The sequence below is a fragment of the Capra hircus genome, chromosome 25 (assembly GCF_001704415.2).
Source record: "Capra hircus breed San Clemente chromosome 25, ASM170441v1, whole genome shotgun sequence".
Lineage (NCBI taxonomy): Eukaryota > Metazoa > Chordata > Mammalia > Artiodactyla > Bovidae > Capra > Capra hircus.
In genome coordinates, this window is record NC_030832.1 from 41,997,119 (window position 1) to 42,020,512 (window position 23,394).

General features: G+C 57.2%; 1 protein-coding gene across 1 annotated transcript in view; it reads left to right on the forward strand.

The window, feature by feature from the left end:
- The window catches only part of MAD1L1 (MAD1 mitotic arrest deficient like 1), a gene marked incomplete at its 3' end in the record, with an annotated part of 218,357 nt that overhangs the window by 172,522 nt on the left and 22,441 nt on the right, over positions 1-23,394 (forward strand). Inside the window, 1 exon segment of the mRNA XM_018040283.1 lies at positions 12,618-12,708. Within this exon segment, the coding sequence (XP_017895772.1) occupies positions 12,618-12,708 (91 nt within the window).

Here is a 23,394-nt window from a genome sequence, read left to right on the forward strand (position 1 = left end):
AACGTGTTGCCTTTGGCGAAGCGCAAACACCGATTGGACTTCCCTGGTTGCTTAGTGCTGAAAAGCCCTCCAGCCAACGCAGGAGACACGGGCTCGATCCCTGAGTCAGGAAGATCCCCTGGAGAAGGGGATGGCAACCCACTCCAGTATCTTGCCTGGAAAAATCCCACAGACAGAGGAGCCCGGCGGGCTACAGTCCATGGCGTCGCAGAGTCGGACGTGACCGAGCAGGCGCGCGCGCAGAGGGTACGGTGAAAGCAAGTCTGCCTTTCCTTATCAGCACGTTCCTTCAGACCTGAAGAACGCCAGTGATCAAATACCCCTCTTCCACCCACCCACCCCCACCGGACACCACAGTCACACTTGCAGATGCGCGCCCCTGCTCACAGTCCCCACCCCGAGAAGCCACGGAACATGTACTAGGCGGCCTGCTGCCTTCCACTTCTGAAATCATTCTATACCTGTTGTTCAGTCGCTTAGTTGTGTCCGACTCTGCAGCCCGTGAACTGCAGCACGCCGGGCTTCCCTGTCCTTTACTGTCTCCTGGAGTTTGTTCACACTCTTGTCCATCGAGTCGCTGATGTCATCCACCCATCTCATCCTCTGTTGCCCCCTTCTCCTCCTGCCCTCAATCTTTCCCAGCATCAGGATCTTTTCCAGTGAGTCGGCTCTTCTCATCAGGTGGCCAAAGTGTTGGAGCTTCAGCTTCAGCATCAGTCTTTCCAATGAGTATTTGGAAAAAGACAGATTGTCTTTTTCTTGGTGTACAGTCCCAGGCATTTCAATTACTTGCCCCTTGACCGGAGCACAGACTGATGAGGTCGCTTCAAAGCCCCCTCCTGCCGTCAGCTTGTGATTGCCCCCGCACGCCCGCGGTCCTGCTGCAGCCTCTGAAGAGGCTGCCCTCTTCCCCACAGGTCCATTCCTTTCTCAGTAATGTCCTATAAATGCAGCCCTACAATTTTACTCTTTAGAGACCAGCGGCTTTCACTGAGCGTAAGTGACATTCCTCCACGGTGTTGTCACCATGAAGTCCCTTATTTTCTGGTCACTGTAGCTTTCTACCCAGTTTGGAAATCAGGAAGTACAAGTTTTCCCAATTTGTTCTTTTCCAAGGTGGTTTCAACTCCTCTGATGTCTTAACCATTGTAAGTCTTCCTATCCATGAACATGGAATATCTCCTCATCCGTTTAGTTTTTCTTTAATTTCTTTCAGCAACCTTCAGTATACAGATCTTTTCCTCCCTGGGCCAATGAAAACCTAAGTAGTTTGTTCTCTTTGACGCTCTTGTAAATGGACTGATTTTGTTAAATTCCTTTTTTCAGATTTTTCATTGCTGTTGCTTAGAAATATAGCTGATTTTTATCTATATTGAAACATATTAATCATTTCAGCCAAAGATTTGTTGATTTGTTGATCTTTTCAAATGACCAGCTTTGGTTTTGTTGATTTTCTTACCGTTTTTCTGTTTCTGTGTCATTGATCTCTGTTCTAGTCTTTATCATTTTCTTCCTTCTAGCTTTTGAGTTCAATTTGCTCTTCCTTTCATAATTTCTTAAGATGTATACTCATGTTATTGATTTGAGATCCCCCTCTTCCCTGGTGGCTCAGACAGTAAAGAAACTGCCTGCAATGTGGGAAACCTGGGTTCAATCCCAGGGTCGGGAAGATCCCCTAGAGAAGGGAACGGGTACCAGCTTGAGTATTCTGGCCTGGAGAATTCTGTGGACAGAGGAGCCTGGCCTACAGTCCATGGGGCTGCGAAGAGTAGGACACGACCGAGTAACTTCCACTACTTCACTTCCTTTAAAAGCGTAGGCTTTTCAGGCTATGATTCCCCAAGAGCCGTGCGTCACTGGTCTTGTGTGTTGTTCTCATTTTTTCTTCTCATTTCTTCTCTGATCTGTTGCTGAAGCCTGTTGTTTAGTTTCACATATTTGTTTTCCAGTTTCTGTCTCTGTTATTGGGCTTTACTTTCATCGCATAGAGTGAATTCCATTAGAGCAATGAATTTAGCTTACTGAGACTTGTTCTGTAGCCTGACACGTGGTCTCCTCTGGAGAACGCCCACGTGCGCTTGGCTAGAACATGTCCTCTGCTGCGGGTCTAACGGAATCCCAGGTTCCCAAGCGTTCCACTTCCGGCGGTTGTTGCTCCTTTGTATAACTGGGTAGTATTCCACTGGTGGATAGACCAACGGAAACAAATGCGTCCGTTTACTTCCTGAGGGTTATCTGTGTTGTTTCCAGCTCGGGGCAGCTATGACTGGAACTGCTGCACACGTGTGTGCAGGCTGTGTAGGGGCACCGGCTTCTGCTTCCCTCGGGTAGCTGCCGCGGAGTGGCTTCCTCAGTGATGTGTTCAGTGTGTGTTCGGCTTTGGAAAATAGTCTGATGGTCATTTGAGCAGAGCTGTGTGAGAGTTTGGGTTCTTCTGTGTCAGCACTTGGTATTGTCAACATTCGTACTTTATTTAGCGCTTCTGCTGGGTGTGTGATACTGCATTCACTGGCTGTCTCACCATGGCTTTTCACGTGTATTTCCCAAATGGCTAATGATGCTGAACAGATTTTCATTAGTTGTAACCTGTTTTAACATTTTTGGTGAGATATCTGTTTAAATATTTAGTTGTTTTTTTCTTGCTGCTGTTCTATTTTTTTTTTTTTTTTGACTTATTGTTGAATTTTGCACTTTATTTATAGTGGATATGTGTTTGTCAAATATGTGCTTTGCAAATATTTTCTTTTGGTCTGTAGCCTGTTTTTTTCATTATCTTCCCAATGTCTTTAACAAAAGTCTTACAAATTTTGAAAAAGTCCAGTTTATCAACTTTTTAAATATTGAGTCTGAAAACTTCTTGCTTAGCCTTGCATATCAAAGATGTTCTGCTATGTTTATTTCTTAAAATTGTATGATTTCACATTTTATATTTAAGCTTCTGACCCATGTTCAGCTGAAGTCTGTGTAAGACATGAAGTTTAGGTGAAGATTTATTTTTGCCTAAAGCTGTTTGGGTGTGAGTTCTAAAGGATATCTTTTAAACTAACACCAAAGAAAGATGTCCTTTTCATTATAGGGGACTGGAATGCAAAAGTAGGAAGTCAAGAAACACCTGGAGTAATAGGCAAATTGGGCCTTGGAGTACGGAATGAAGCAGGGCAAAGGCTAATAGAGTTTTGCCAAGAGAATGCACTGGTCCTAGCAAACACCCTCTTCCAACAACACAAGAGAAGACTCTACACATGGACATCACCAGATGGTCAACACCGAAATCAGATTGATCATATTCTTTGCAGCCAAAGATGGAGAAGCTCTATACAGTCAACAAAAACAAGACCGGGAGCTGACTGTGGCTCAGATCATGAACTCCTTATTGCCAAATTCAGACTTAAATTGAAGAGAGTAGGGAAAACCACTAGGCCATTCAGGTATGACCTAAATCAAATCCCTTATGACTATACAGTGGAAGTGAGAAATAGATTTAAGGGCCAAGATCTGATAGATAGAGTGCCTGATGAACTATGGACTAAGGTTCGTGACATTGTACAGGAGACAGGGATCAAGACCATCCCCATGGAAAAGAAATGCAAAAAAGCAAAATGGCTGTCTGAGGAGTCCTTACAAATAGCTGTGAAAAGAAGGGAAGCGAAAAGCAAAGGAGAAAAGGAAAGATATAAGCATCTGAATGCAGAATTCCAAAGAATAGCAAGGAGAGATAAGAAAGCCTTCCTCAGCGATCAATGCAAAGAAATAGAGCCAAACAACAGAATGGGAAAGACTAGAGATCTCTTCAAGAAAACTAGAGATACCAAGGGAACATTTCATGCAAAGATGGGCTCAATAAAGGACAGAAATGGTAGGGACCTAACAGAAGCAGAAGATACTAAGAAGAGGTGGCAGGAATACACAGGAGAACTGTACAAAAAAGATCTTCACGACCCGGATAATCACGATGGTGTGATCACTCATCTAGAGCCAGATATCCTGGAATGTGAAGTCAAGTGGGCCTTAGAAAGCATCACTACGAACAAAGCTAATGGAGGTGATGGCATTCCAGTTGAGCTGTTTCAAATCCTGAACAATGATGCTGTGAAAGTGCTGCACTGAATATGCCAGCTAATTTGGAAAACTCAGCAGTGGCCACAGGACTGGAAAAGGTCAGTTTTCATTCCAATTCCAAAGAAAGGCAATGCCAAAGAATGCTCAAACTACCGCACAATTGCACTCATCTCACATGCTAGTAAAGTAATGCTCAAAATTCTTCAAGCCAGGCTTCAGCAATACGTGAACCATGAACTTCCTGATGTTCAAGCTGGTTTTAGAAAAGGCAGAGGAACCAGAGATCAAATTGCCAACATCTGCTGGATCATGGAAAAAGCAAGAGAGTTCCTGAAAAACATCTCTTTCTGCTTTATTGACTATGCCAAAGCCTTTGACTGTGTGGATCAGAATAAACTGTGGAAAATTCTGAAAGAGATGGGAATACCAGACCACCTGACTTGCCTCTTGAGAAACCTATATGCAGGTCAGGAAGCAACAGTTAGAACTGGACATGGAACAACAGACTGGTTCCAAATAGGAAAAAGGAGTACGTCAAGGCTGTATATTATCACCCTGTTTATTTAACTTATATGCAGAGGACATCATGAGAAACGCTGGGTTGGAAGAAACACAGGCTGGAATCAAGATTGCCGGGAGAAATATCAGTAATCTCATATATGCAGATGACACCACCCTTATGGCAGAAAGTGAAGGGGAACTAAAAAGCCTCTTGATGCAAGTGAAAGAGGAGAGTGAAAAAGTTGGCTTAAAGCTCACCATTCAGAAAACGAAGATCATGGCGTCTGGTCCCATCGCTCCATGGGAAATAGATGGGGAAACAGTGGAAACAGTGTCAGACTTTATTTTGGGGGGCTCCAAAATCACTGCAGATGGTGATTGCAGCCATGAAATTAAAAGACGCTTACTCCTTGGAAGTAAAGTTATGAGCAACCTAGATAGCACATTCAAAAGCAGAGACATTACTTTGCCGACTAAGGTCCGTCTAGTCAAGGCTGTGGTTTTTCCAGTGGTCATGTATGGATGTGAGAGTTGGACTGTGAAGAAAGCTGAGCGCCGAAGAATTGATGCTTCTGAACTGTGGTGTTGGAGAAGACTCTTGAGAGTCCCTTGGACTAGCAAGGAGATCCAACCAGTCCATTCTGAAGGAGATCAACCCTGGGATTTCTTTGGAAGGAATGATGCGAAAGCTGAAGCTCCAGTACTTTGGCCACCTCATGCGAAGAGTTGACTCACTGGAAAAGACTCTGATGCTGGAAGGGATTGGGGGCAGGAGGAGAAGGGGACGACCAAGGATGAGATGCTTGGATGGCATCACGGACTCGATGGACGTGAATCTGAGTGAACTCCGGGAGTTGGTGATGGACAGGGAGGCCTGGCGTCCTGCGATTCATGGGGTCGCAAAGAGTCGGACACGACTGAGCGACTGAACTGAACTGAGCTGAAAGATGTTTAATTGCTTCCAGACAGTCTATGGCAAAGGCTGTCCTTCATGGAATTGCTTTTATGCCTCTGTCACAAACCAGTTGGGCAGGTTTCTCTCTTTTCTGGCCTCCGCTTGCTGTTTTGATCTCGGTGCTCATCTCGTCACCGCTGTCCTGATTACTGGGAGCCTTGGGGAGAGGTAAGAGCTGCCTGAGTGCCTCCTCTGACTCCGTTCTTCTTCCAAGTTGTTGCAGCTGCTCTCGTTCCTTTGACTTTCGGTATAAATTTTAAAGTCGGTTTGTCTAGATCTACCCTCCTCCCCACCCCCCCCCCAAAAAAAATCCTGGGTTCTATTGGCTTTGTGTTGGATCTGTATGTCATTTGGGAGGAAGTGACATTCTTGCTGTGTTGGGTCTCCCATTCCATGAACTCAGTATCTGTTTGTTTACATCTTTGATTCTTTTTTGTCAGCATTTTGTCTCTTCATTATACCAACTCTGCACGTGTTATTAGATTTATGCCTCAGTGTGGCTTTCTATATCAGTCGTAAATTCTGTTTTACTTTGCCTTACTGTTCTGTGCTGTGACTGTATAGAAGTGATTGAGTCTTGAGCTGTTCATCTTATATCCTGTACCTTACCAAATTCAGGTCTCAGTTCTATGAGGGGTTTTGGTGTTTATTTTTGGTTGATTCCTTGCGGTCTTACTACGCAGATTCTCCTGTCTATAAATTATCTGAGCTTCCCTGGTGGCTCAGATGGTGAAGAATCTGCCTGCAATGCAGGAGACCCAGGTTCGAGCCCTGGATAGAGAAGATCCCCTGGAGAAGGGAACGGCTGCTCACTCCAGCGTTCTTGCCTGGAGAACTCCATGGACAGAGGAGCCTGGTGGGCTACAGTCCCTGGGGTCACAGAAGAGTCAGACATGACTGAGCAACTTTGATAAATTGTCTGTATCAGTTTCATATCTTCTCTGAGCGGTGCGCCTTTGGCCAAGGCTTTCGGGCTGGTGTTGGAGTGTCTGCCTCGTTCCTGGTCTGGGGGGAGCGCCTAGTCTTTCAGCGTCGAGGGCGGCGTCCGCTGTAGGCTTTGTAGATGTACCAGGTGTAGGCTTTCCCTTCCGTTCTTGACTGGTCTTCTGTTCTTGGTTTGTCATGAGTCGAGGTGGAACTTTGTCACCTCCTTTCTCTTCCCACAGGTTGATCCCTTTGTGTTTTTTCTTCTTTGAGCTGCCAATAGAGTAGATTATATCAATTTATTTTTCAATATCGAACCAGCCGACATCACAAGATAAGTCTCCCTGGCTGTCACCATTCCTTCGTATTGCTGGACGCAACTTGCTCGTGTTTTGCTGATGGTGTTTCCGGTCGTGAGGGACACGGATGTGTGGGTTTTATTTATTTTCTGTCCTCATCTGTTTCTTTTCGAGCGTAATGCTGGCCTCCCGTGCCATGCTGGGAATTATTCCTTCTCTTTTCTGGATGAGATTGTGTAGAATTAGCATTGTTTCTTCGTTAAGTGTTTGCACCCTATAAAACCACGTAGGCCTGGATATTTCTGTCGTGGAAGGGCTCTGAAGGCTGGGCTGTGGCTTTTGTGTGGGCGATGTGGCTGGACCGCGGGCAGCCGTCCGTGTGGACGCCGCCGGGGCTCCTCTGTGTCTGCAGGGCCCGAGGTGGGCTGCCGCGTCCCCGGCGCTGCTGCCTGGCCTCTTCCGCGGGAGCCTCACCGGCCACTCGGCCTTTCCGGAGGAGCAGCGGCAGCTTGCTTTCGTCCTTCTCATTGGCCTCTGGCCTTATCAGTTCCTCCTTCTTGCTGTGGGTGCTTTTCCCTTTTTTTGTTTGGTTTCTTCAGGTGTGAATTAGATGCTGATTCGAGGTTTTCCTCGTTTTCTAATGTGAGTGTTTCGGGCTCCTGCTTCCGCTGCGCCCCACGCCTGGCCCCGCGCCTGCGGCCCGCCGCACCCTCGTTCTCGTCCAGATGCAGAGGCTCTCTGACTCCGTTTGTCGTCTTCCTTGGACAGGGTGTGGTTTTGACGGGCTGCTGCGGTTTCCACCGTGTCGCTATTTCCCTCTTGTCTTTCTGGTTTTGTTGTTCGGTCACTAAGTCGTGTCCAGCTCTTCTGCAGCCCCGTGGACTGTAGCCACCAGACTCCTCTGTCCATGGCGTTTCCCAGGCAAGAATGCTGGAGTGGGTTGCCATTTCCTGCTCCAGGGGACCTCCCCAACCCAAGGATCTAACCCGTGTCTCCTGCACTGGCGGGCAGGTTCCTTACTCCCGAGGCACCGGGGAAGCCCTTCTGTTACGGATACCTGGTTTAAACTCCATTACAGTCTGTGAGGTACTTTGTATCGTTTTCATTTTTTAGTTTGCTAGTGTTTATTGATGCCCCAGGAATACGCTCTGTCTTGGAGAGCATCCTGTCTGTGCTCGAGAGGAACACGTGTTGCGTGGTGTCGGGTCGAACATTGTGTGAAGCCCCAGCAGACCACGGGCCCTTGCTCAGCGTCTGTCCGCAGGTTTGACTCCTTGGCAAGGAGCTCTGACGTCTCCAAACATACTTGTGGATTTGTCTGTTTCTCCTTCCAGTTCTCATTTTTGCTTCATGTGTTTTGAAGCTCTGCTTTTAGGAGCATGTTCATTTAGGGTTATTGTGTCTTCTCAGTGAATAAACCGTTTTACATTTTTGAAGTGCCTCTTTTTGGGGCAGCCACTGTCTAGATATCTCCTCTGAAGCCTCTCTTGTCCAGCCACCCCAGCGTCCATTCTTCCTCCTTGCCCCTTTCTTCTGTTTGTCCGGCTGGTGAAGGTGATTTGGGGTAACTGTTGGTTTATAGGAGGGTTGCGTGGGTAGTACCAAGTGGGCCACACAGCTCATGTCTGTCCCTCGTTATCAGCACCTCTGTTTCTTGGTTTTGTCTTCTGCCACTTTGCAGGGCCTGCAGGTGGGCCGTTGCACAGCCCCAGCCCGCGTTTGTCTGGCGTATCCCTGATGAGCTGATGGGCCAGCTCTGGGGAAGATGTCCGAGTTTGGGGCGTCCGGTCAGGGGTGACACACTGTGAACGGTTCCTGCTTCACTTTCAGTATGAACAGGAGGAAGCAGGAAGCTCTTTGAATGCTCATGGGTCCGGGACTGCACAGTGCCACCTTCCTAAGAACGCAGCCACGCCCCCGTGAGCTCATGAGGTCAGCTCCTGCGCCCCAGCGCGGCCACCACCCAGTCTCTGCCGCTTTGTTGGTGGCGTGTAACTGGGGGCTGCCTTTTCGTCCATTTGACCCTCTCTCTCTACGTTTTTAAAACATATTTAAAAAAATATTCGTCGCTATGTTTGGCCATGCCCGGTCCCAGCTGTGGCCTGGGGCATCTTTAGCTGTGACACGAGGGGTCTAGTTCCTTGCCCACGGATCGATCGTGGGCCCCCTGCATTGGGCCCACAGAGTCCTGCCGCTGGACTGCCAGGGCGCCCCTCTCTCTGCCTTTTACCTGGGGGTGTTTAGACCATTTACATCGAATGTGATTACTGTGTGCTCGGGGTTGGTCTGGTCTTCCTTTCTTTTCTGCTTGTGCTGGCTCGTCTTCGTCCCCGCTGTCCTGTATCATCTCTGCCCCGTCCGCGCTTTCCTGTCTCTGCTCCGTCCCCTCTTTCCTGTGTCTCTGCCTGGTTCCCACTTTCCTGTGTCTCTGCCCCGACCCCACTTTCCTGTGTCTCTGACTTCCTCTGAACTACTTGCATGTTTTTTGTGACGCCGTCTTACTTTTCTTTTTCTTCTAAGGGAGAAGTGACGCCTCCGTGAGTCGTCACTTTTCCCTGTGGTTGCCTTGGTCTTAGCGCTCACCCTCCGCTTTTCCCCGCCTGCCCCCAGGGACCGGTGCGGCCCCGCGTGCAGCGCGCAGTCGTGCAGCCGCTTGCGTCTGTCACGCAGCCTCGTGCCCCGGCTGCCATCCGTTTCATCTGCATTTACGTCTTAAACCCCAGTATGTTTTTACTGGGTTTGCTTGACCTCTTTTAAAATAGTGATTTAGCTATTTCTTAAAGAGTCAAATAGCATGAAGCCATGTTTGCCCCTGTGTGGGTAAGGCCCCATCACTGCTCAGGCCCCGGCGTGGGTCCTCTGCCCTCTGGACTCGCTCCCCTCCGGCCTGGAGGCTTTCCCGTCACGTTCCCCATAGGGCAGGCCTGCCCAGGATAAATCCTCTGCTTCTGTGTGTCTGAGAACATCTTTATTTTGCTTGCACTTTTTGAAAGATATTTTCACTGGGAATAGAATCCTAGGTTGACATTTTTCATTTCCTCCAGCATTTGGTAGACTTTTCTCCTCTTTCTCACTTGCGTTTCTCTGCTGAGAAGTCTGCTGTGTTTCTCCGTGGGTAGCGTTTTCCTCCTGTGACTGCTCGTAGGGTCTCCTTATCAGCACTGATCTTAAGAGCCCGCGTCATTCCACGCACTGCGCCCTTTCCTTACCTTTCTCGTGCTCAGGTTTGTGCGGCTTCCTGAGTCTGTGTCTTTATACTTTGATCACATGTGGACCCTCCTGCAGGGCTTTTCTGCCCCCCGCCGCACGCAGGGACTGCAGTTGCCCATAAATCCTCCTTCGTGAAGCTGCCCCGTCGCTCACGCTGCTCTCCCTGGTTCTGAAGATCGATTTTCCTCTCTCCCTGCCGCCACAGTAGCTTTTATCACCCTGGCGTCAAGTGCACAAAACTCGTGTCCTGCAGAGTCTCATCCATCAGGAATCCCGTCCAGTGTTCTTCACCTCAGACACCGCGGCTCCCGCCCAGTGGAACGTGCCTTTCCTCCAGGAGCCTTCAGTGCCTTCTCGTGTCCGGGGACGCTGACTCCACGTCTGTGCGGCTCTTGGCTGTGCTCCTCGTTGTGGGTCATGTCTTCCTAGTTCTTTCAACGCCTGGTAACCTTTGACTGGACAGCAGGCTGTGTGTGTCGGCTTGCTGGGTTCTGAGCGCTTCTGTGTCCTATAAATCTTGGTGCTTTCTTCAGAGGTGCCTTAGGCTTCTTGGAAAGAGTTTGGTCCCTTGCAGTCTCGCTTTTGTTGATTTGCAAGGCCATTCTGGAGCAGTTCTCTCTGAAGAAAATCACCCTCCCACTCCCAAGTCAACCTTCCTGAGTTACCCACGGAGCATGAGTCCTCCATTCCAGCTGGTGGGAGAGGCTCCGTCCCTCGCCCCGTTTCAGCACTGGGCTCTGCTTCCTGGGTGCTTTCTTATTTTTCACGTATTTATTCTTGGCCATGCTGGGTCTCACCCCTGCACACTGGCTCTCCTCTAGTTGTGACGAGCAGGGTTTCTCTGTCATCACGGGCCCGTCACTGCCGTGGCCTCTCCCGCTCGGGGCACGGGCTCTCTGGAGCGCAGGCTCAGTAGCTGCCACATGTGGGCCCCAGAGCCCAGGCTCGGGGGCTGTGGCCACACGGGCTTCGGTTCCCCCGCCTGTGGGACCCTCCCGGGTCAAGGATTGAACCCACATCTCCTGCATTAGCAGGCGGTGTCTTCACCACTGAGCCAGCAGGGAAGCCCCCAGGCACTTGTTTATTTTAAGCTCTATCATTTCAGTTCAGTTCAGTCGTGTCCGACTCTTGGCGACCCCATGAATCGCTGCACGCCAGGCCTCCCTGTCCATCACCAACTCCCGGAGTTCACTCAGACACGTCCATCGAGTCCGTGATGCCATCCAGCCGTCTCATCCTCTGTCGTCCCTTTTCCTCCTGCCCCCAATCCCTCCCAGTATCAGAGTCTTTTCCAGTGAATCAACTCTTCGCATGAGGTGGCCAAAGTACTGGAGTTTCAGCTTTAGCATCATTCCTTCCAAAGAAATCCCAGGGCTGATCTCCTTTAGAATGGACTGGCTGGATCTCCTTGCAGTCCAAGGGACTCTCGGGAGTCTTCTCCAACACCACAGTTCAAAAGCATATCAGTATAGTTCCTATAAAAAATGAAGACAAAAATAGCCGCCCTCTTGCAACAAGCGGCGGCCTCCTTGTACACCTGCCTCCGCGCCTGGGCTTGCTTGGCCTCTGGGCCTTCAGGGCGAGAGGGCCCGCAGCTGCACCCTGTCCTGGTGGCCCCCAGCCCCAGGCGCATGCAGACTGTGTGTCTCTTCTGTCTTTTCATCAAGTTTGGTCCTTTTCTTGAGTCTTGAGTCCTCCCCAGGGTGCAGTCCCACGTGTGGGGGGGACCAGTGGGCAAAAGACACACGGACCCCAGCTGACCCCCGTTGGTCTCCCTGCTGCTGTGGAGTCGGGGTCAGCGGGGGGCCCCCGCCACCTGCCCCCTCCCCGCCCCTATGGAGTCGTGGTCAGCGGGGGCCCCCGCCACCTGTCCCCCCTGGAGTCACAGTCAGCGGAGCCCCCGCCACCTGCCCCCGCCGCCCCTCTGGAGTCGCGGTCAGCGGAGCCCCAGTTAGTCTCCCTGCTGCTGTGGAGTCGGGGTCAGCGGAGCCCCCCCACCTGCCCCCCCCGCCCCTCTGGAGTCGCGGTCAGCGGAGCCCCAGTTAGTCTCCCTGCCCCTCTGGAGTCGGGGTCAGCGGGGCCCCAGTTAGTCCCCCTGCCCCTCTGGAGTCGCAGTCAGCGGAGCCCCCCCACCTGCCCCCCTGCCCCTCTGGAGTCGCGGTCAGCGGAGCCCCAGTTAGTCCCCCTGCCCCTCTGGAGTCGCAGTCAGCGGAGCCCCCCCACCTGCCCCCCTGCCCCTCTGGAGTCGCGGTCAGCGGAGCCCCAGTTGGTCTCCCTGCCCCTCTGGAGTCGGGGTCAGCGGAGCCCCAGTTAGTCTCCCTGCCCCTCTGGAGTCGGGGTCAGTGGGGCCCCCCCACCTGCCCCCCCCGCCCCTCTGGAGTCGCGGTCAGCGGAGCCCCAGTTAGTCCCCCTGCCCCTCTGGAGTCGGGGTCAGCGGAGCCCCAGTTAGTCTCCCTGCCCCTCTGGAGTCGGGGTCAGCGGGGCCCCCCGATGGATGCCGTGCTGCGCTCCCCCACCCCCTGCTGTGTGTTCTCACAGCTTTTCTTTGCTGTGGCTGCTCCATGTCGTATTTTCACAGGTGCCTATTTAACCATCTCGTGACCCTTCCCTGTCCCCTGCCCAGAGGCCGTGCTGCAGTGCCCTCCCGTCACGGTCTGCTCTCCTTGCAGGTTGAAGGTTGAGGAGCTGGAAGCCGAGCGGAGTCGCCTAGAGGAGGAGAAGACGGCGCTGGAGGCGCAGCTGGAGCGGCTCACCCTGCAGGTGAGTTCGTCCGAGGCTCGCCCGACCTCCCGTGAGGCTCCTGCGCCACAGCCGTCCACTTCCCAGTGGACAGGCCAGACGGAACCAGGGGCCTGTCCCCTCCAGACGCCCTCGCTGGCTGAGAGCTCGGGTCCCGAGCCCGTGGCGGGCATCCCCTGCCTCAGGCCATGCTGTCGCCCCCCCAGCCCTCCAGCCCCATGTGCTTCGTTGATTCACAGCCTGTTTTCCTGACTGCTCGCTGTGGCGGGCATGCTGGGCGTGCTCCCTGGGAGGACAGGCCCAGCAGAGGGTCGCACTGGTTTGGGGCTTGTCTCCAAGCGGGCCCTGTCGGCCTGCAGCTGTGAGGCTCCGTGGCTGGGGAGGAGAGGCCCAGCAGAGGGTCCTGGTGGTTCGGGGCTTGTCTCCGAGCGGGCCCCGTCGGCCTGCAGCTGTGAGGCTCCGTAGCTGTTTACACTGTTGCAGTGTTCCTTTGTTTTTCATTTTTATCCTCCTGTCTAAATTGTTCTCAGGCAGGAAACCTGCAGGTCTGTGATTACCCAGATTCTGGACAGGCCATTGATTTTTGTCTTGACACCTATTAGAGGCAAATCAAATCTCTTTTTTATTCCCGATTCCTGGAGACGGGAGAAGTGACATCCTTGATAGAGCGTGGCGCCGGGAGCCGTGGCTGGACGGTGTTCCACTCTGGACCTGTCATCTTGCTCGGTTTTAATTGGGCCGCAGTCCTGATGCGGGGCGGCTGCTGGCAGGTGAATCCCCGGCCGCCCGTCAGGGGCCGCGTTGGGTCGAGCGTGCCCGAGGTCACGCTGACAGCTCCCAGGCTTTGGGATGGGGCTCAGCCAGTCCTGCTGAAGCCGACAGTCATGAGGCGCCGCCGCAGCCCTGCTGCGGGCACTGGGGGATCAGAGTAGGTCAGAGAGGCAGTGGATGTGGGGGGTGGGGTCCCGGGTGGGGTCCGAGATGTTGAGCCTCCTGGGCCCCATGTGGTTTGGGGCATCCGCGTCTACAGACCTCAGCTAGAGCCCGCCTCCTTAGCTGGGTGGTCTCAGGCATGTCGTGCTTTGCCATCTGAGCCCCCAGCATGTCCTTTATAAAATGGGGGACGATGAGCCCCCGTGGGGGATAACAGGAGCGGTTAACAAGGGCTCAGGGGCCATGTGTGGGCACACCATTGTGAGGGCAGAGGCCTGGGTCCCTGGGCCGTGGAGGCCGCAGGAGAGGCAGGTGCCCTGCAGGTGGCCTGGCTGGCCCCAGGCTTGGTTCGTGTGACCGCAGAGCTGCGGACTCGAGTCCAGGGCAGAGCTGGGGGCGGGGGCCGGGGGCGGCTTGGCACACGGCCCCCGGCGTGTGTCTGTCTGCCTGCTGCCTGCCTGCTGCGGATGTAGCCCCCCTCCCCTTTCCCCTGGAAGAGTCTTCAAGGCGGGCCGCTTCAAGGAAGATTGATTAAAATCAGCTGCAGTTTGACTTAATTGGGAGCATATGCTCGGAGAGGGAGTCGACTAGTTAGAACTTCTTGCAATTAGTTCACAGCTGGTTGGTGAGGCATGCGCCCCAGTTACTGCTCAGAGCTGAGTGCACGCCTGCCTGTCTGCCCGCTGGTGCCCGCTTGGTGCCCGGCGGGGCTGGGCAACGCTGTGGAGCAGGCTCCTGGCTACTTACGTGCCCTGTGGCCCGTCCCAGGCTTCTGGGGTTGTCGGCTCTTCCCACCGCGTCAGGGGTGACCTGTGTGTGTCCCTAAAGTAGGCAGCCATCAGGGAGACAAGCCCTGCTTAGCGATGGCGGAACTGAGGCCCCCGGAGCCAGACACGCCTGGCCGTTGTGTGAAGGTGGGATGTTCTGATACAGGCTGCTCTAGAGCAGGCCACCTGGAAGTCTGGGCCCAAAGCTCCCTGGGGTCCTCTGGGAACCAGACTCTGCGGGTGGCACTCCTGGTGCCCCAGGCCTGTGGCCCCCGCCCCGTGCCCACCTGGCCATTCCCAGCAGTCCTGGTGGGGCGGGGCACTGCCTGGCCCCCCAGCTCCCTCCTGCCCTTGGGTGCCCCTCTCCTCAGCGGTGGGCCCTGGGCCTGCTGCTGGCTCTGCTCCTCTGCGGCGGTGGCCCTCGTCTCGGCCTGCTCGCCAGGACGTGGAGCTGACCCCACCTCCTGCCAGCTGTGGTGGAGAGCACAGTGACCTCCAGCCAGGAGCACTGCCTCGCCGAGTCACTGCTCTGCAGACCGCGTCCCCTCGACCGACGGTGCCCCGTGTGTCCGCATCGTGGGCCACATCCAGGGCTGTCTGGGCAGCGAGCCGCCTGGCGCTCTAGGGAGCAGCCCGAGGGCCAGACACACGGCAGCTCTGGGCCTGGCGACTGCTGGTCCCCCAGCAGGGCCCCTTCCAGTGAGGAGCAAGCTTCGTGCAGGCGGACGGTAGGCCTCGGGCCTCTGGCTCCCCTGGGTCCCGGGAGCGGAGCCTGTGTGCTAATGCGGCCTTGCTGGTTCCCTGACGTTGCAGACGTGGTCAGACACACAGCACAGTTGCAAGAGTTTCGCCGTGAGCAGCCCGTGTCCCCCTGTGGGGACGCTCCCCCACGGCCGCCGTGACGCACCTGTCCACCCCTTCCTTCCGTTAGTCCCGTCTCTTTGCTTGACGCATTTTAAAGCAAATTGCAAACATCTGTACCTCTAAATGCCTCAGCACGCGCGTAATTAGGCAGAATTCATCTTTGGGGTTTGAGCCCCCATCCCACCATCGCTCAGAGGGGGCGGGAGAAGCCCCTCGAGCTGGAGCGTCCCCTCACGTCCCCGCCCTGCCTGCTTCCGGTGGGGGAGGGGGGCTGTGCTCAGGAAGGGGCCCGACTGCAGCCCGGGGACATTTACACTGACTGTATCTTTTTTGGAAATGGAGTGGGTAGAAAATTGCCGGGTTCCCTGTGAGCGGAGAAACTGCCCGGCTCCCGCCCCGTTTAATCATAGCAGCCCTGGCCTGGCCTCCTCCTGCTCTGGGATACAGGGGCTGGGGCCGGGGTGGGGGAGTGCAGCCTTCACCGCTCTTCACACCTTGCTGCCCCTGGCCCCCGCCCCCTCTCCAGGCAGCAGACCCGAGCCCTGCTGGCGCCTTGCCTGCAGGTTCTTCCTGCCCCCCACCCCCCAGGGCCAGTCCCTCCCCCACCAGTTCTCACCGGTCCTCACTGGACAGGGAGCCCCGAACCTACAGCAGGCCCAGGCTCTGCTTCTCGGAGCCTGTCTTGCCCTTGGGTCCTCCTGCTGCTGACCACGGCCTTGAGCATGTCCTGTCCCTGACTAGACAGGTTATTTCCTGACAGCCTGCTGCCCGTGCTTCTGGAATGTTCTCTGGGCATTGCTCCCTGGCGGGGGCAGGACCCTACAAACCATGGGGCCTGGGGCCTGGTTGGGATGAGCCCCCAAGGCTGTTCCTGGCAGGGTTGGCTGCATCCCTAGCGGCCCAGCTCACCCCCCACCCCCAACCTTGCAGGCTGATGTTGCTCTGCACGTCTGGTTCCTCCGTGCCGGCCGGGTGATCACAGCACAAGGCTGGGTGTGGACTGGCGATGGTGTAGCCGTGACTCTGCACACGCCAGCCCCTCCCCCAGCGGTGGTGCTGGCCCCTTCCTGGCTGCACCCAGGAGCACCCACCCCCTGTACACTCACAGAGCCCGCCTTCACACTTCCTGACGCTTTTGTGACTGTGCGCTTGGGGGCTTCCCTCCATGGACGCATGCCACCCTGTCAGTGTTTACGCATGTGCCACACCCCCGTGTGCTGTGACGCGTTAATCCTGCTGGTTACCAGGAACGTGATCACGACCTTGCCGTGGCACACATCCTTCTGCACACACCTCTGCCCTGTGCGTGTCAGAAGAGAGAGCCAGTGGCCCCTGCGTGCATTTCGACGGCCGCACCGTGAGGGTGCCGGCCCCCTGCCCCAGCCACCGGGCTTCCGGGCTTTCCCGGTCCAGCAGGTGAGAGCCGTGTGGTTGGAGCTGTCAGTTCCTTTATCACGTGTGAGTGAGGATTTTTAAGTGTGTGTTCACGTGCTTGGTTCATTTTTCAAATGGCTTGTCGGTCCTGTTCTTGCTGGTTTCTTGGCGCTCTTTGCATATCAAGGGCATTTTAAGCTGTGAGGATGTCTCCCGATTATCGTCCGTCTTTCGGCTTCTTCGCTTGTGCTGTGTTGCTGTCTTTGTTCAGTTTTTAGCCAAGCAGAGGTGTTGGGCTCTCGGGCTCGTTTTATCACGGATGTGTTTATCGCCGTTTGCTTTTCAGCTCCCGGGCTTTTGTTCCTGTCTCTACCTTTCTCATGTCCAGACGGTAAAGAATTCTCTCTTGGTATCTTCTGGTTTTCTGGGGCATTTCATTTTTTACGTTTAAATCTGACGGATTTGGGATTTGGTTTGGGTTTTTTATAAGGGGGGAGGCATGGTTTTGGGAGGGGCTCCTCCTGGTGCCCCTGGACCACTGCCTGAAAGCCTGTCTTTTCCTCACTGGTGTGGGGTCACCCCCTCGTGCACCCGATGCCCTGGATCTGATTGAGGCCAGGGCTCGGGTGTCCTGCTGCCCTCGGACTCTTTATCAGGGTTTTCTCCCGTTCACTTTTACGTGAACTTTGGAATCAGCATATTCAGCTCCCCTCCCCCAGCCAGCTTAGAACTTGCTGGATGTCGTGAACTGAGAGCGTGAGGGTCTAGGGGTTGGGTCTCCTGGTCTCACCCTCCTCCAGGAGGATGTCGCTGAAACTCTGTTAGGGTCTGCGTCCCCCCCCCATACCCCGGGAACAGCTCGGACAGAAGGACAGGCACTGTGTGATTCCACCTGTGTGGGGTCCCTGGAGGAGTCAGGGTCATAGAATCGAAGCAGAGAGAGGGTGCCAGGCGCTGGGGGGCGGAGCCAGAGTCTACGGGGACTCGGCCTCAGCTTGGGCGGGTCAGTGGGTAGCCAGGGGCGACGACTGCACAGCGGCTTGAACGCACTTAAACTGAACAGCACGCTTAAGACTGGTTACAGCGGCAGATTTTGTCACCGTTCCAAAACCCTTTCTTACTGGCTTTGCTGAACATCTTCGGTTCTAACTCAGAGGCCTGGCGGGAGCACAGCCCATGTCCGTGGTGAGGGTTATGGGTACAGGGTCATCCCGCCCCCTTCTCACCCGAGCAGCCAGGCCCTCCCCTTCACCAGCTGGTCCTGCAGCTGCCGGCCTGACTGGAGGCCCCTGCTGCCAGCTCCCGCGGCTCAGGGCAGATGTAGGGTGCCTGCCGCCGCTTGCTGTCTGTGACAGGGAGATCTGGCAGCGGAGGCGCCTGATTTCCAGCTTCTGCCCACCCGCCCAGCTGAGTGGGGACAGGGCCACTCGGTCAGCGGGCTCGGAGGGCCATCGCTGTGGAAGGGCAGGGTCTGCCGCAGGCGTGTCCTGCCTCCTCCTCCCCTAGCCTCCCCGTCCCTCCCCTGAGAGACGCGGCCCTGGGTGCCCAGCTGGGTGGCCAGTGTCCCGGCCGTTTGCACTGACCTGACGGGACAGCAGCTTAGGGGGCAGCCCGGCACGCAGACAGGAGTATGGGGCCGTGTTAGCCGGGCGGCAGCTTACCCAGCCCGCCGTGCGGTCAGTGCCGCATCTCCCCACTCCTGCATCTGCTGTGCCGCAGCCCCGAGTCTCCCTGCAGGGTGGCCTGGGAGGGCAGTCGGGGTGGGGGGCGCTGGGAGGGCCCAGGGCCCGCAGCTGGCCTTCGGCCGGAGCGGCCACCATCCTGCCCTCCCGGCGGTGAGGGTTGTCTTTCCTGGCTTCCTTGCAGGCTGTTGACAAGCCTCTCTCACAGCAGGCCACCTTCTGAAGGACTCTGCGTGGGGTCGCGGATGATTGGTGTCCTCTAACTGGCTCCAGCGACCGCCCTGTGTCTGCTGCTTGGAGCCGGGCGCCGGGGCTGTGGTCCTGCGCGGGCAGCACGGGGCCACAGGGGGGTCTCACCACAGGTGCCTGGGCCTCCGGCCTGTGCAGCACCCCTCCTGTGTCGTCGCTTTTCCTGGTCCTCACCTGTCTGTCCAGCGAGACCCGGCAGCCCTTGGCTCTCAGCAGCACAGCTGGAGTCAGAGGTCCTGGGAGCTTGTGGAGTCATGCTGCTGGACCCAAAACAGCCAGGATCTGGCGCAGGTTGAGGAGGCTGAGGACCGAGCATTTTGGGTCCCAGCAGCCTGGCTCAGACTGTGTCTGCCCACTGGGTAGGGGCCTTGCTGCAGCCGCGTGGGAGTGACCTGGTATCCCCTCTCAGGTGGCCCCTGGACACCTGCGTTCTCTGTCCACCCGTCCCTCTGCCAGCGCCTGGGTGGGGTAAACACGGGGGCTTCTTGAGATGGGAGGCGGTGCTCCCCGCTCTGCCTTTTGGGGGTCAGGTTTGCACTGGTGCTTTCTTGCACCGTCTTCCCGTGACTCGAGAAAGGCCTGGGTCCTCAGATGAGGACTAACGCTGGCTTTTGCTCCACGGTCGTCATGCACAAGTGGCACACTCAGCAAAGCTCCGTGCGCTCACAGCCGTCTTCACGTCCACTGTCGGAGGCTCAGACGGTAAAGCGTGCACTTGCAACCTGGGAGACCCGGCTTCAATCCCTGGGTCAGGAAGATCCCCCGGAGACGGAAATGGCAACCCACTCCATTACTCTTGCCCGGAAAATTCCATGGACTGAGGAGCCTGGTAGGCTACAGTCCATGCGGTCGCAGAGTCGGACACGACTGAGCGACTTCACTTTTCACTTTTTTTTCACATCCACTGACTTTCTCATCTTTCCAGACCTGGGAAGGTGAGCAGAGTCCCCGTTTGACAGATGAGCAAATTGAGTCTCAGAGCGGCCTGGGCATCTCAGAACCAGAGCAGGGATGTTCGTGTTTCTTGCAGCAGGACGCCAGCTGAGCAGCCGAGGGGCTGTGCTGTCTTGCCGGGGGTCTCGTGTAAGTGGAGGGGCTGCTGGCCACAGAAGGACAGTGGTGGCGCTGACCGGAAGGCCCCTGCCCAGGCTCCACGGCCCCGAGGGGACTCCGGTCGTAGCCACCGGGCAGCCTGCAGGCTAACCCGTGTGTCTCGGGCCCTACCCCCCCCCCCACTCCGGCGCCTCGTGGCCAGTGGCAGATAAACTCCCTGCTAGGCTCCCTGGCGCTGGCAGGACTGTCCGGGGAGGATGACGTGAGAAGGGCCCTCCACGTGTGCCGGCCTGGTGACGCTATCCCACGGCCCGCCCTGCCTGCGGCTACCTGGCGGCCCCAGCTGACACCAGGCCTGGGGCCACTTGGGGCCTGATGGGCCCGCTCCCAGCCCCGCCCCTCGGCTCCAGCGGCCGGTCCCCAGGGCTGGGCAGCGGCGAGCACACTCGAGGGTGTTCTGAGGCCCCCCCGACCCTGATGGCCCCTGGGGGGCAGCCCCACAGCCGGCTTGTTTGTGAGGCGCCTCGGCCACAGGAAGGCGGGTGCCAGGTCCTAAGGGAGCCCTGGGGGCGGGGCCTCGGGGACTGGCTGGTGTGGGGCGGGGCCTCGGAATAGAGGGCGTGGGGCGGGGCCTCGGGGACTGGCTGGCTTGGGGGCGGGGCCTCGGGGACTGGAGGGCGTGGGGGCGGGCGGGGGGGGCCTCGGGGAATGGAGGGCGGGGGGCGGGGCCTCGGGCCCTGTGGCCCCTGGCTTGTGGTGCCCCAGAGCGGGGGCTCGGGAGCGCCCGCTTCTCTCGGCAGGGGTCCGGTCCCCAGATGGCAGATCTTCTCCCTGCCCGCGGCCCTCCTGCCTCCAGCCCAAGCCCTCCGCTTTTCACCCCTCTCGTGAGCTGCTCGGTGGCCGCGAGGGTCTCGGGCGCTTGGTGCCGGGGGTCTGTAGGGTTTGTAGGGTCTGGCCTGCAGTCCCGTGGCCTACAGCCGAACCGCGGGCTCTCCGCCCTCGGCCAGCACGCTGTCTCGAGGCTGGGCCTGCCGGGTGCCCCCAGCTTCAGAGCTGGGCAGCGTCCCATGAGCCCCCAAGCGGCAAAGGAAACCGGCCCACACAGCGTGTCGGACGTGAAGCCGGCGCCTGAGGGACCCGCCCAAGGTCGCTGAGCTCACGGGCTGCGGGTCGCTGGTCTGGGCTCACGGAGGCGAGTGTTCCGGCCTGCGGGGCCTGGAGGGCTGAGCGCCCCCATCCTTGAGGTCTGGCTGGCCCTGCCCCTCAGCTTCCGTGGGACCTCGAAGCTCCCCGCCTTTCTCCCTGAGCTGAGCTTCCTGCAGCGTCGAGAGGTATTGATTCAGTTTTCAGGCCGGGTGATTAATAAATATGCATGAGGATCGGTGGTTACTTAACTGTGCTTTTTAATTCTCCCCGTGTCCCTGCCTCCTGCCAGCAGGGTCTCTTAGCAGGCGCAGCAGGGCCCCCTCCCCGGCCGCCACAGTCCTTCACAGCCCACAGGGGCCCTGAGGTCTGTCCCCCACCCCTACCCCGTTGTCCCAGGCGCTAGGCTGAGAAGGCCCTTAGAGGTCAAGTTCACTGCCCTCTTCTTCCTCCGATGGAAGCTGCGGCCTTGGAGGACAGACACCCTGGGCCACCAGCAGGCAGGGCGGAACTTGACCGTTGACGGCAGCGAGGCAGGTGTGTGGGGCTCAGGACGCCAGCTCTAAGGCCTGGACGCAGGGGGCCTGACTGTTCGTCATAGCTTGCACAGAATCTGAGCGTGGGAAGTAGACCCCTGTGGCCTGCGGGCCACAGGCGGGCTATGGGGCCCCAGGAGGAGCACTGCTCAGGCCCAGGCCTGCTGCCTGGGCCCGTGGTTGTCCAGCAGGCCTGGTCCTCTGCAGACTTGAGACCCTGCCTGTGTCCTGGGAAACTCGTGGTCCCCCGAGGACCCTGGCCCGGCTGGAGCTCCTCCGCAGCCTGCCCTGCGCCCACCTGTGGTCACGGCAGGGAACGGGCCTCCGCTCCCGGGCAAGGGGGAGGCTTCTGTTTGCCGGTAATTGCACCCACACATCAAAGAGAGGCTCAGAACTTTTCCTTTTGAGATTCCCGTCAGCGTCTCAACAGTTTCCTCAGCTGTGAATCAAACAAGGCAACAAATTTTTAGCAGAAGATTACAGCCGTTTCTCCCCTTTCTTCCTCAGAGCTGTCATCTAGTCGCAGATATCAGCAGATTTGTTCACGCCCTCCCATCTGCTTTAATGGTGCTGGCCTCTGGTGCCCCTCACGGTGCCACGAGGCCCCCAGTGCCCCTCAGAGGCCCCGGTGCCCCTCACGGTACCATAGGGCCCCTGTGCCTCCGACCACGCGTGCCTATGAGGGAGGGCGGCACCCCGTCCCTGGCTGGCGGTGAGCACCTCCTCTCCTGGGCACCGTGCAGCCCACGTGGAAGGAAGGAGGGACGGAGAGAGGAAGGGGGGGCCTCCTTGCTCCAGGAGGGGGTGCAGAGCGGAGCCCAGGTACACTGAACCCTGGCGCCTTCTTCCTCGGCCTGGCCACCCGGTCCGGTGGGCCTTTAACCCGTGGCAGCTTTGTCAGGCCTGTGGAGGAGGCTGACTCGTAGCAGCTTGTGTGCAGTCCAGCTGGGCCTCAGGCACTAGCCCTTCCCGGCACCTGGGAACGGTGGCCCCGTGGTCTGTGGCGCTCCTCCGTCCCCAGGGGGGTCAGACTCCTGGGGGAGCAGCTGCTGCAGCCCCCCTCCTCTAAGCAGAGTTAATTTCCTTGATTTCTGAGCGCCCTGTGGGAGGTTGCAGGTGACAGGGCCTGTGGCTGACCCCAGCCCTGAGGCGCTTTCACAGACTTGTCTCGCGTGCCTGGCACCCCCCTTGGAGGCACCTCGGGAAGACCCCTGAGAGTCCGGCTGGACCCAGGCGGCACGGACTTGAGTTGGGTGGGCTGGCCTGCCCCCTGCTAAGCCAGACGGGGAGACCTGTCCTGAGGATCAGAGTCTGGACAGCGTGCTGTTCAGGGTGGAGTCCCAGCTGCGTGGGGGCCCGTGACCAGGAGGTGGTTTGAGAGGAAGCCGGGACAGCCCCGCTCAGGGGTGGTGCTCGACACCTCTGCGGTGACCTCCTGGGTTGCAGGGGCCGTGGGTCGTGTGGGCGCGGGGAGACTCGCAGGCAGGGCTGTGTCCACGCCCGAGGTCCTGGGCCGTGCCAGCCAGTCAGCTGCTATGGACCCGTGTCCCCCAACCCCCACCCCGGGGCCCCGCCCTGTCCACGCCGCCCGCCCAGCACGCACATCCCAGGGCCAAGCACCCCCCACCCCGGGCTCCACCTCGTCCATGCCTGCCTGCCCAGCACGCGCATCCCGGGGCCCAGCGCCACCCCACCTCCTCCGGCCCACTGGGTCCCTGCCCACCTGCCCAGCACGTGCATCCCGGGGCCCAGCACCCCCAACCCCACTCCCCGGGCCCTGCCCCGTCCACGCCTCTGGCCCAGCACGTGCATCCCAGGGCCCAGCACGTGCATCCCAGGGCCCAGCCCCCCGCTCCCCAGGGCACAGGCCGGGCCCATGTGTGGAGGAGGGGCTGGCTCCGAGCGGGCCCTCAGGGCAGATGGAGCGTCTGCCCGCGTCCTGCTGTGTTCCCTCTCTTTTTTCATCTCTTTCTTAGCAGCTTTATTGAGGTACGACTCACACGCCACAGGGCTCACCCGTGTGAAGCGTGCGGTTCAGTGGGTTTCATACTTTCACAGGTAGCGAGCGGCCATCACCACGCAGACTCCGACCGCTCCTGTCGGCTC